The sequence below is a fragment of the Tiliqua scincoides genome, chromosome 10 (genome assembly GCF_035046505.1).
Source record: "Tiliqua scincoides isolate rTilSci1 chromosome 10, rTilSci1.hap2, whole genome shotgun sequence".
In the NCBI taxonomy this organism is placed as follows: domain Eukaryota; kingdom Metazoa; phylum Chordata; class Lepidosauria; order Squamata; family Scincidae; genus Tiliqua; species Tiliqua scincoides.
This window is the reverse complement of record NC_089830.1, coordinates 4,706,995-4,720,195: the sequence shown is the minus strand read 5'-3', so window position 1 is coordinate 4,720,195 and position 13,201 is coordinate 4,706,995. Positions and strand designations below refer to the sequence as shown.

The following is a 13,201-nucleotide window of genomic DNA, read 5'->3' as shown; positions in this document are numbered from 1 at the left end:
GTGTTCTCTTCAGCAATCCGCAGTTTCCTTGGGGTGGCTTCTTTTTCGAGGTGTGTGCTCTTTTGCATGGTTCTTGGCATTTAAACTAGGGAAGAGGAGCTGGGCAGTGATGCCCCTAGAGAATTTGATGCCTTTATATGTCAATGGAGGAGGGCAGATGACTGATTTGAGGGTGCGGAAATAGCATGTGCTGAATAGGTAGGGGAGCACTCAAACCTATGGCCACACACGGGGCCGTGGCATAGCTAGAAGGGATGCAAAGTGATAAGACTTGTAGGTGCCTGAACACGCTGTTATGCAGGATCGAAAGAGACCACTGACACCAAACTAAGTTTAAGGCTTTTATTAGGAGGAATGGAACCTGAACCAAACCAAACCAAACCAAACGACCTTGTTCCAAATTCCCCCAATTCAGTGAGGACCTCAGGCAGGCACTAGGCAGGCAGGAGGCAGCAGGACTTGAGGCAGGCCAAGAGCTGGAGGCTTGATGGAAGTTCCCCTCTGGTTCTCAGCTCCAGCAAGGGGCACTCTCTCCCAGGGTGTCATATACTTGGTCTCACACTCCCAGGGTTTTGAGTGCTCAGAGTTGTTGGTTCTGAACCCTAGAGCCCTCAAAGATCCCTGTTCGGTAGTACTGCCACCACCCTGTAAGAGCCAGTGCCTCAGTCCAGGGACACTGAGACCCTCTAGGCTTAATTATATCCCTTGTAGGCACTGAGCACTTTCTTTACTTAAAGTCTCAGTCCTCAAGTTACTAGTCCACAATGAGGATTTTTGGTAGCTTGCTGAACGGCTAGGCAGGATTCTGAACCTTTGTCCCCAACAGACAATGAACCAGCATGGTAACAGGATTTTTACTTTATTAAGTACATAGGATTACAAAAAGTCACAAAAGACAGCAAATGCTAGAGGCATAAAAACTTCTAGGAAACATATCCGCATAAAATAATAAAGCTAACTGGCTATCTCTATTACAGGGGTGCTCACACTTTTTTGGCTCGAGAGCTACTTTGAAACCCAGCAAGGCCTGGAGATCTACCAGAGTTTTTTTTACAATGTTCGCGCCATCATAACATATAACATTTATGTGTACAATGTATGTTGGTGTACCTTGAGCCCCACTGAGTATAACAGGACTTACTCCTGAGTAGACATGCCTAGGATTAGGCTGTGAGACTGCAATCCTAGCCACACTTACCTGGGAGTAAGCCCCATTGAGTACAATGGGCCTTACTCCCGGCATTTCCTCCCAGAGGCACCTGAAGGAGGGGGAGGGTCGGCACTCCGCGATCTACTCATTTTGCCTCGCGATCTACTGGTAGATCGCGATCCACCTATTGAGCACCCCTGCTCTATTATTTCCTATAACTCTCACCTGGGTCAGCTTCTTTTGTAGATCCTCAGGTCAATTACCTAAAAGGCCACATGGTCCTGGCGGGGCAGGATCTGCACCCACCACCTATCTCACCAAGAGACAAAGACCAAAGACGCTGTCCTCCGGAAGTGGGGCTGGATGCTAGCCCTCTCAGCTCTTCCCTCCCCCCTGGAGATCTACAGCTGCATTCCATCCTTGATGGGCATCTTTCTGGCTGCCCAGGTGCTACATTATCACCTTCCATTGAGTTGTAAATCCCTTGCAACAAGGAAATGCAAGCCACTTCTGTGTTACTGTTTTAGCTTGGTTCAGGCTTTACATGTTACTAGGCCTAAACTGTACATATTCATGACACAGGGCTCCTTCCAGCAGCTCTCTCAGCTCTCCTGCAGAGCTCAGGGTTCAGCTCCTCTCTGCAGCTCTATCCCTGGTGGTCCTTCCAGCTTGCTCCTCCAGCTCCTTCTCTGCAGAGCTTCCCTGGTGGTCTCTGAGATCTTTGCTGGTGCAGCCCCTTTTATAGCCTCAGTTCCTCTGCACACAGCGGCCTCTACCTGTCCTCCACTGGTACTGCAGCCTTCTCTCCTGCAACAGTTTTCCATTTGGTCCTCCTCAGACAAACTCGTACTGACTGTCTTTTGGCTCAGGAAAGGCACAATCCCCTCAGGCCAATTTACAGCAGTCAACTGAGCCCAAGTTCTGCACATATCAACGCCGTACAAGTGGCCCTTCCTCCTCCCCTTCAGAGTCATTCCAGGCTCCCATCTTCTGGAATGGCTCAGAAGGGGCCACTTGCGCGGTGCGTTCAGCCACCTGCAAAACGTACTGCTTGGCACCCCCTCTAGCTATGCCACTGCTCCCGAATGGCATTCCCCTGTGCTGCGTGGCCGCCTACTCCTCCAGGAAGCTTTAAGAGACCTTCAGCTACCCCACGGCTCAGGCTGACTGCACCTTCTCATACTTTGGACTTAAGTGGCAACTTGCTTGTTCAAAAAGTGGCTACCACAATCCCAAGTGTATAGGCAGTTCTTGGTATTTCCCAGGGGGTTCCTGGAACCCCCAGCAAATCTTGAATCTGCAGATAGGCAGTCATTGATCCTATGGTATCAATGGGGCTAGAGGGAGGCTACCAGCACTAGAGGCAGCAAGGCAGTAGAAACCTTCCAAACGGTGCGTATGACTAGTGCAGAGTGCTTTAAAATGGCCATCGGAGGCTTCAGGAGGCCAGCAGTTAACTATCTGCTGGCCTTCTGAACCTTCCCGCGGCCATTTTAAAGTGCTTCACATGAGTCACAGGCACCATTTTGAAGGTCTCTGCTGCCTTGCTGAAGATCTTCAGTGCAGATTGCTTCAGGATGGCCGGGGATGACTGCGGATAGCTGAGAACACCTCGCGAATACTGAGAGGAGGGTGGCAATCGTGCTCCTCGCAGACAAGCGAATCCACGGATAGCAATTCTGTGTGTAGAGGGAATTGACTGTGTCCAGTCATCCTGTCCATTTCCTCCCCTGAACCTTTCCAGTGGAATGCTACTAAAGCAGCCATCCCAGTGTTGGAGATGCTGCCACCTTGACTTGTGCCAAGTCGAAGGTCTCCATCGCCCACGACAAGGGAAGCTCTAAGACCCTTGAAACAGTGCCCCACAAGCTTAAAGAGTCGGACATCTGTCAGCACTTGAGCGCTGGGTCGTGGCCCAGGGAGAGCTCCTCTAAACCTAAGACTGAACTCAGATGCCCTCCTCAGCCCTTGCTGAGTGACCAGGACCTACCGGGACAAACTAAGGATTTTCTCAACAGGTGGCAGTGAGGGAGGTGATTTTCACTCCCTTATGCCATGCACTCAAGCTTCTTCCTGCCAACCTCTCTCTTCTGAACATAGGATTTTCCTTGCAGGGTGTGGATGAGGTGGTGCACAGGGGAAGGGTGAATCTGGGGCAATTCAGCTGCATGTCCCACAAAGCAGTTGCCAACAGTGGCCCCCGTGTTTCAGCTCAGACTTTAGCCCTTTTCAGGTAATTTGATTTTTCATCTAGGGCAGGGGTGCCCAAAGTTTTTGGCACGAAGGCCACATCAGCTCTCTGACACTATGTTGAGGGCCGGGAGAAAAAAAGAATTAATTTACATTTAAAATTTGAATAAATTTACATAAGTTTACATAAATGAGTATATTAAAGATGAACTTATATGAATGAATGAAGGTCTTGCAATAGCTCAATGCCTATAAAAGGCCTTGTACAAAGCAAGGCTGGCCTTTCCTTTGCTGCCGCTACTGCATCACAGATGTGAAAGAGCAAGCAGTGGAGGGAGCCCTCATCCCACAGCTCACGTGAGAGGTCAAACAGTCGCCCTCACGCTGAGAGAAGTTGCGTTGGGCCAGTGTGGGCTTCAACAAATCTCCGGAGGGCCAGAGGCTCATTGGAGACTGGGGGCTCCCTGAGGGCCACATTGAGAGGCCTTGAGGGCCACAAGTGGCCCCAGGGCCGGGGTTTGGGCACCCCTGATCTAGGGTAAAGTGGAGCTATGTGCACTGTCTTGGACCCTGCATCTTCCATCTATAGGCAATCCTGCACGTGTACAACAGACAGCATTTTGGGTTCTCTCCATGCTCTCAGGCTTCCGAACAGTGTGGAGAAGCTTTTACCCCCAATGAACATTATTCTTGACCACTGCCAAGAAATCCCGAAGTGCAGGACAGCTGCGGGCACGGGAAAGCCCTCCATACATTCAGCGCTCTGTTCAGGCTCTTCCCATTCTTCACTGGGACATGTGTGAATTGGAGTGCGGACTGCTGTCATGAAGTCTTGTGCCCCCCCCGCCCCCCCGGGCACATGCAGCCAACCTGGATTGAGTTGTCTTCGCCTTTTCCCCACCCCGAGGGTGAGGGAAACTCCTTGTCCAGGGGGTTTTGAAGCCCCTAGAAATAGTAGCCAAGATTAGGGGAACTGCTATTCAGGGCTTTCCTTTATAACAGGGGTGCCCAAACCCCGGCCCTGGGGCCACTTGCGGCCCTTGAGTACTCCTAATGCAGCCCTCAGGGAGCCCCCAGTCTCCAATGAGCCTCTGGCCCTCTGGAGACTTGCTGGAGCCCGCACTGGCCCGATGCAACTACTCAGTGTGAGGGCGACTGTTTGACCTCTCACGTGAGCTGTGGGATGAGGGCTCCCTCCACTGCTTGTTGTTTCACGTCTGTGATGCAGCAGCGGCAGCAAAGGAAAGGCCAGCCTTGCTTTGTGCAAGGCCTTTTATAGGCCTTGAGCTATGGCAAGACCTTCATTCATTCATATAAGTTCATCTTTAATATATTCATTTATGTAAACTTATGTAAATGTATTCAAATTTTAAATGTAAATTAATTCTTTATTTTCCCACATCAGAGAGCTGATGTGGCCCTCCTGCCAAAAACTTTGGACACCCCTGCTTTATAACATTGGTTACTACCAGGTCCAACTTTTTAAAATGACACTCTGTCAGGATCCACCCAACTTTAAGAGAGGTTTTTAAAAAGGTGATCTAGAAGGAAATATTTTTATTCGTTTATTTGCAAGTATCTATCTATCTATCTATCTATCTATCTATCTATCTATCTATCTATCTATCTATCTATCTATCTATCTATCTATCTATCTATCTATCTATCTATCTATCTTGTTGGCATCCTTCATTCTCGGAAGACTCTGGTATCGCGCTCTGAATGGTGGTTCTGGAACAGTGTCCTCTCTAGTGCGCGAAGCCTGGGTAAAGTAGGTATGGAGGATAGACTGTTTCCCATGCAGCAAATCCCCCCTCTCCACGTTGCTGAAATGGTCCAATGGAAAGGCAGAAGCTAATACAATCTATCTATCTATCTATCTATCTATCTATCTATCTATCTATCTATCTATCTATCTATCTATCTATCAGCTTAAAAAAAAGATCCATTTCTCATAACGAGGCAGCCCTAATTAATAGCCACAAGGCTTGAGGGGCTTAGTTTTGTGACCCAGCCTTCACCTGCCCCAACAACCTGTCATTAATGAGTGACCAGAAAATACACCAGAACAAAGATGCTCAAACATTTATCTCCCATTATTTACACAAGCTTGCAAAGTGCAGGGCAGTTAGCAGCTATCTGATTTTGGAACTGCCTCAGGTCTATTGAGGCAATGAGTTATTTGATCTTGCCATCACCCGTGTTTTCATTGGAGGCTCTGCGGGAGCCACCAGAAATTGGGTCACGACCCACCAAGAGGGTCCTGATCCAGCGTTTGGGAAACAGTGCTTTATAACATCTGAGCGGGTGTGGAAAGCAAAGGGTCTGATCTGAAGGTGTAGTGGTCCACAGCTCCTGTGTGTCTGTCTGTCTGCTGGCGCCCCTTTTCCTGTACACAGCCTTCTTGGTTCCTGTAAGAGAAGGAGCGAGAAAGCTGAACTGGAGGGGGAGATTATAGCACTGCTTTCCTCTCTTTCTGGGGAATCCTCTGCAGCTTGGTGAGAGCAGCCTCCATTACTGCAAGCCCTGCTCACATAGCAGTGGATATAACCCTAGATCAAGGAGAGAAGCCGAAACCAGAGGCCAGAGTGCTTCCGTGGTCACCCTTTGCACAGCAACTGTGCATGATGCGTTGTCTCAGTCATGTCGTGAGAATGGATGATGGCCGGATCCCAAAGGATCTCCTCTATGGAGAACTCGTGCAAGGAAAGCGCCCTACAGGTAGACCACAGCTGCGATACAAGGACATCTGCAAGAGGGATCTGAAGGCCTTAGGGATGGACCTCAACAAGTGGGAAACCCTGGCCTCTGAGCGGCCAGCTTGGAGGCAGGCTGTGCAGCATGGCCTTTCCCAGTTTGAAGAGACACTTGGCCAACAGTCTGAGGCTAAGAGGCAAAGAAGGAAGGCCCATAGCCAGGGAGACAGACCAGGGACAGGCTGCACTTGCTCCCGGTGTGGAAGGGACTGTCACTCCCGAATCGGCCTTTTCAGCCACACTAGACGCTGTTCCAGAACCACCTTTCAGAGCGCGATACCAGAGTCTTTCGAGACTGAAGGTTGCCAACATGTGCATGATGGCGATGAGTGAAGCTCCCCTGTGCAAGAACAGTTGCATGTGATGCACACAACCTTTTTAGCTGGTGAGATGAGAACAAGTGGCGAGTGTCAGTTTCTGTAGCTTGTCTCTGCCACTGCAAACATGGCGTGGGCCACAATAATCTGAGTAGGTCACATGTCAGCTGGCCACAGACTCAGCGATCCCACTGGGAGTCCACGGAAGGGTCTGCACCTGTGCCTGGTCATGCCTGGTCAAGCAGGGAGGCTGCACTGCTTCTGTGCTGACCCCACCTGGGGATACCTGATGGGCAAGGAAGGGAGCAGCAGTAGCAGAAGTCTTCCTCTTCTCCTCCCCTGTGATCTTTCACAGTTCTCTGTGTGTTTGTTTTTATTTATTCTTTAGATTATCTGTCTCCCCCCTTCCCCAGCATTGTCAGGGAAAGGATAAAGACAGCCCCTGTTGCTGCCTGATCGCTACCAGGCCTCTTGCCACTGCCACTGCTGTAGCTTCAGGTGAACATGCAAGATGGACTTGTGTCTTTCTCTTGCCTGGTTCCTGGGCACCAAGGGAGGACAGCTGTTGTCGCTTGTTCCTAAGCATGGGCAAAGTGTCAAACAGGGGGACGCCACAGGGCTGTTGCCCCAAGGTCCTCTGTTGCCTTTCCTCTCCTTTTTTGGAAATGCCACTAGGAGGAGGAGTGGTTTGTTGCCAGCCTGCTGGTTGGGTGACTTGGCTCATCCTAACCACTTCCCTGTAAAATGATGGGAGAAGTTGCCCCCGGAGCAGAGACCAGCACACAAACCCAAGTTAATGTGTAAAGCGTGTGGGTTTAGAGTAGTTTGGAGTGAACTCAGCATCTGAGTCTCTCCACCTACCCAGGGCGCATCTCAACCCACATTCTGTGTGGTAAATGCAGTGAAGAAATCTCTTGCTGGCTGTAGCCACAGATTCTGCGGTCTCCGGCAGGCCTCGCCCTGGACCTTGCCGATGATCATGCTTTATGAATCAAGAACCAGCTCCCTCCCCAGTATTTAGTTCATTTATTGGATTAAAACACCAATCAGTAATCAAAGCAAACAACCAGGATGCACGTTGAGTAGGGAGGGAAGGGGGGATTTGCTTTGGAAAGGGGAAGGGGAGGGAGCATCCTTTGCAAACCGTAATGTGCTGAGTACCGGTGCTGGGTCTAAAGGGTAGGACAACTGTGTGTGACTTGTCCCAGTTTTCATCTCTGGCATCTCCAAGTTGGACTGGGAATGGCCACCTAAAGGCAGCTCAGAGAGTCACTGTCAGACAGTCTATCTGAGTCATGAGTCTTTTCTAAGTCACAGCCTCGAGTCATTGGTGTGTGTGACTTGAGTTTCCCACAAGTTGCAAAAAACTAATTTTTTTTGCAACTTCAGAGTCTCAGATGCAAGTTCTCATCCCTCAGAGTCTCAGGTACAAGTTCCCATTCTTGCATATAGCCCATATTTTCCAGCTGCCCATGGCCTCAAAAATGGACATAGGGAATAGGGGAGGAGTAGGGGAGTGTAAATCCATCTCAATGTCCGGTAGGGCTTCTTAATCTGAGGGAGACAAGAAGCCCCTCTGACTCCAAACAACTGTGTTTCAGGAACAAGCATCCCTGTTTTTCCCTTGCAGGAATAAAAACAGCACAGGGAGGGCAATTTGATAAGGAAGACAGTCAGCGGGAAAAGGTTTAACGCCTCCCTCCTAAGAACATAAGAACATAAGAACAGCCCCACTGGATCAGGCCATAGGCCCATCTAGTCCAGCTTCCTGTATCTCACAGTGGCCCACCAAATGCCCCAGGGAGCACACCAGATAAAAAGAGACCTCATCCTGGTGCCCTCCCTTGCATCTGGCATTCTGACATAACCCATTCCTAAAATCAGGAGGTTGCGCATACACATCATGGCTTGTACCCCATAATGGATTTTTCCTCCAGAAACTTGTCCAATCCCCTTTTAAAGGCGTCTAGGCTAGACGCCATCACCATATCATGTGGCAAGGAGTTCCACAGACCAACCACACGCTGAGTAAAGAAATATTTTCTTTTGTCTGTCCTAACCCTCCCAACACTCAATTTTAGTGGATGTCTCCTGGTTCTGGTATTATGTGAGAGTGTAAAGAGCATCTCCCTATCCACTCTGTCCATCCCCTGCATAATTTTGTATGTCTCAGTCATGTCCCCCCCTGAGGCATCTCTTTTCTAGGCTGAAGAGGCCCAAACGCTGTAGCCTTTCCTCATAAGGAAGGTGCCCCAGCCCCGCAATCATCTTAGTCGCTCTCTTTTGCACCTTTTCCATTTCCACTATGTCTTTTTTGAGCTGCGGCGACCAGAACTGGACACAATACTCCAAGTGTGGCCTTACCATAGATTTGTACAACGGCATTATAATACTAGCCGTTGTACAATACTCCTCCCTATTGCACTCTTGTTTATTATTTCAGCTATTTATTTACTGCGTTTCAGCAGAAGACATTGCGTACCAAAAGGCACGAGAAGCTGCTTTTGGATTAAAAAATGGTGGGTGTGGTGGAGTTAATGTGTGCAAAATCTGCTTTAGTCTGCACGTGTGCTGGAAGAAACACCAAGCTGAGAGAGAGAGCATGGACTTACTTCGGCCAGTGTCCTTGAGGGAGATCAGTCCAGGAAGTGTTGAAATGTCTCAAATTCCAAGCAAAAGAGGTGGAGCAAAAATTGCAAAAATTGATGGCACCCTACAAATCCTGAACCAGAAGCATGGCCAGAACAAGCCAGAGCACCACCAGATACAAATGCCGGCAAGTTAGCTACGAAAGGAACGTGTGGGTTTAATAAAAAGACATCCCAACCTGCGAGCTTTACCCACGAGGAAGCTGGCTTACACTGTGCCACATTGTGCTGCAGCCTAGTAGGCTTTGTAGGCCCTGGGTTTTTGAGAGCGTGGGGTAGTGGGGTGGGGAGAGAACGTTGCAGTCCATCCAGTCCGACGCTCCCCTTGATGTTTTGTGCAGGAGGTGGGCTGACCACCTCCTTGAGCGCCAAGAATACCATTCCATGCCATTTGCGCCCACACTGGCTCCTTTGTTCTCCCCTGCCCCACTTGGTTGCAAAGCAGAAGGAACGCAAAGCGGTGTGTTGAAAATGAGTGTAAATATTGTATTTTCCGCTGTGGTTGCAGCCGTCCTGCAGTGAATGAGCTTCTCTCTGAGAAGGCCTCACAGAGGCTTCTTTCATCCCTGGTGCTGGAGCCTGGAGGGCAAGCCTCTCCAGACAAGGAGGAAAGGGTGACTGCCAGGTTGCAGGCTTCCCAAAAGTAGGACATCAGCAACCAAGAACTGGCCGGCAGACGTTGCTTAGGAGACTGTGGTCATTGGTTAGAGATCCAGCGTGCTCTTTTCGCACTCTTGAAAAAACCCTTCCACCCGCCTTGAGCCTTTTACCGGCGTTTGTTGCATCGCATCTGGCCTGCCAGCCTCGAAGTAACTGGCTATGAGGTCATCACCAGTTACTTCTGGTGGTACTTACGGAAGGTGGACCTTGCGATGTGGTGTGCCAGGGGACAGAGTTTGGGAAAGGCTGGTCTAGAACGTGTTCTTTGGAGAACTTTGGAGAACTTCTTTGGAGAACGTGCCCATTTGAGAACTTTGTTCTCTGGCAGCAGAGGTGGGAGCTCCTGAAAGCACAGCCTCGTTTGTGAGCCAAAGACCTGGTAGAGACGCCCTTCTGCGCACCTCCTGTGGGAAACCCTCCTGCACAAAACAGCCCTGTCCCTGGCTTCCTGCCTCTTGCTTAGGGGCTGCGTACTGTGTGTGGCAAGAAAAACTGCAGGCACCAAACTGTGTTAACAGAGCCATGTGGAAGCGCCTGTCTCTTTTCAGCTCTTTGAGCCACGGCGTACACACGGCTCCCTCTGTCAGCAGCTGCTCGTTCAGCGCATAAAGGAAGGATGTACGTCATGGGCCCAGATCAGGCTTGACCTGATGCAGCAGGCAAAGTTGCTTCTTATAGTAGAGTGGCCTGTTTGCCAAAAGTGACTGTGTTTCTCCAGGAAGATGGCAAAGGTTACTCTCCCTGGGCAGTCACAAGGCTCCATCCCTTCACTGAGGGGCTTGGCCCAGGAACTAGTTACCATTTTTCAAGGGCTGGTGAAAGAATTTTCAGTGTTTTTCCCCTGTAGACCTTCTCTGTGGTCTTTGCCTCTTGTGATGTCACTTAGAAGACTGAGACGTTACTCCTAGAAGATTCTTCCAGGTTCTTTGGCTTTGTTTCTAGTAGTAGCAAATTGTCTGTCCTTCTTCCCACGCCAGCAAAGGAAGTGCGGCAGACAATTAGGGCACAATCCTAGCCAGGTCTACTCAGAAGTAAGTACTATTTTGTTCAATGGGGCTTACTCTCAGGAAAGCGGGGTTAGGATTGCAGCCTCAGTTACTGTAGACAGTTGCCATACAAACAGAGCTGCAAAACCCGGAAGAGTTTTTCAGCCATTTCCATCTACTGTGCTCTAAACTCCTGTGGCCCACCTGCGGACCTTTTACTGCCCAGCAACGTATGGAACTGCCATGATAATGTTCCTGAGTGAAGTTTTCCCCATAGGTCTTTTCTTTTTCTCCGCAGGTATGACTACCAGGAGCTTCTGCACAACTCCACCTTCTGCATCATTCCACGAGGGAGACGTCTGGGATCTTTCAGGTTCCTCGAAGCACTGCAGGTACTCCAGGGTCTTCTTCATCGTGCTGCAGCTACAACATTAATTACTAATGTCTCTCTTTGTGGGGTCCTGCCTAAGTGAATACCCACCTGATTGTCTTGTTCCATGCGCCTCTCCTCTTCTGCATCCTTGCCTGTGACTGTCTCCTTCTCCGCCCCTGGGGAAACCACATCTGAGATCATCACAGATCCTTTATGCATTTCAGTCTCTGTGGCTACATGTTTATTTAAATCCAAGTTGATGGGCCATGCAGGATTGAGGAGCGGGGAAGAAACCTGATCCCAGGAACCTGATCCCAAACGAAGTGTGGCTGAAACATCTCATGAAAAAGAGCACGAGCCTTTCAGGTTTTGCACAACAACAACAAGAGAAGCAAGCAGACATTTCCCATCCTGTCTCTTTTGACAGATGAGTTTCCTAGTCATTCCCTCTCCTGGAGGTATGACAGTTCTGGGGAGGTGTGGAAGTGCCAGGGACCCTTCAGCGCAGCGATTCCCCAGCTTTCTTGGGGGAGGCAGTGGCAGTAAGTTCAGTTCTGACCTTAGAAGGTGCGGGGTCCAATTGGCAGCATTTTTTGTGGAGCCCCTGGCTCCTTCTCTCCTCTTCATGTCTTGTGTGGGAACTTCCCCTTTCCTCGTCTTAACTCCTATGAGCTTTTCTCTGGAGTTGGGTAAAAAACTGGTTTAAGCAACTGAGCGCACACCCAGTTTCAAAACACGTCATGTGACAATAGAATACCTGTGGCTTTCCCCCATTCTCACAACACTGAGGTCTGGCAAGTGGAAAGCACTTCCTCTGCCTCTCTTCCCCATGTACAAGTCTCCTTAGCGGTTAAGGGCATTAGCTGCAAGCTGGGGAGTCTTTGGTTCATATCAGCTCAGCCATGAACTGGTGGCGGGTGTGGGCCCAGTCAGGCCATGATGTCAAAGTCACAGCCAATCCATGCCTGCCCTGCAATTGAGGGATCGTACTGTCCTACCCAACAAGGCTGTTGTAAGCATTAGGTTGCAATCCTATCCACAATTACCTGGGAGTGAGCTCCACTGAGTATAATCAGACTTACTTCTGAGTAGACATGCATAGGATTGGGCTTTTAATAAGATAACTAGCACACATGGAATGCTTTGAGCGCTTGTGTAAGTGGGGCATTTTCCTATATATGTTAGCAAGTATTATCTGACAGGAGCATAAATCCACAGACTGTTTTCTTTGTTGCTTAGGAGTTAAAAAAAACTTTAACAAGCTTCTTTCTGCCCTTGGGCCATGACAGGCAGCAGCTTCCCAGGGTTCCAGACAGAGGAAGGTCTTTCCAGCTACTTCTGGAGATGCTGCCAGGCCTTCCTCTGGACCAGGGGTGTCCAAAGTTTTTGGCAGGAGGGCCACATCACCTCTCTGACACTGTGTTGGGGGCTAGGGGAAAAAAAGAATTAATTTACATTTAAAATTTGAATAAATTTACATAAGTTTACATAAATGAACATATTAAAGATGAACTTATATGAATGAATGCAGGTCTTGCAATAGCTCAATGCCTATAAAAGGCCTTGCACAAAGCAAGGCTGGCCTTTCCTTTGCTGCTGCTACTGCATCACAGATGTGAAAGAGCAAGCAGTGGAGGGAGCTTGCACGAGAGGTCAAACAGTCGCCCTCATGCTGAGAGAAGTTGCATTGGGCCAGTGCGGGCTTCAACAAATCTCCAGAGGGCCAGAGGCTCATTGGAGACTGGGGGCTCCCTGAGGGCCGCATTGAGAGGCCTGCAAGTGGCGCCCGAGCCGGGGTTTGGGCACCCCTGCTCTGGACCATCTGCTTGCAAGGTGGGGGCTTGGCCAGTGAGTGACTCCCTCCCCACTCCAGATCATGGGTGACAGATAGATGCCTTTTTACTTTTGAAAAAGCCCAAATGTGACGTCACTTCCGGTTGTGACGTCACACCCGGGGCAGCATTTTGAGCTTGGCACCGGGCTACGTGATCATTAGCTACGCCACCGACTCCGTTCATGCTTCCCTCTGATCCTTGTTCTCCGTCTCTGATTACTCCAGACTGCCTGCATCCCTGTGCTGTTGAGCAATGGCTGGGAGCTGCCCTTCTCAGAGGTGATTGA

At 49.7% G+C, this 13,201-nt stretch overlaps 1 protein-coding gene across 1 annotated transcript in view; it reads left to right on the top strand.

Moving 5' to 3' along the window:
- Window positions 1–13,201, top strand: part of EXTL1 (exostosin like glycosyltransferase 1) — a 57,358-nt gene that overhangs the window by 17,368 nt on the left and 26,789 nt on the right. Inside the window, exons 2-3 of the mRNA XM_066638492.1 lie at window positions 11,006–11,099; window positions 13,140–13,201. The exon at window positions 13,140–13,201 is cut by the window's right edge and continues 46 nt beyond it. Of these exons, the coding sequence (XP_066494589.1) occupies window positions 11,006–11,099; window positions 13,140–13,201 (156 nt within the window). The remainder of the gene's footprint in view (window positions 1–11,005; window positions 11,100–13,139) is intronic.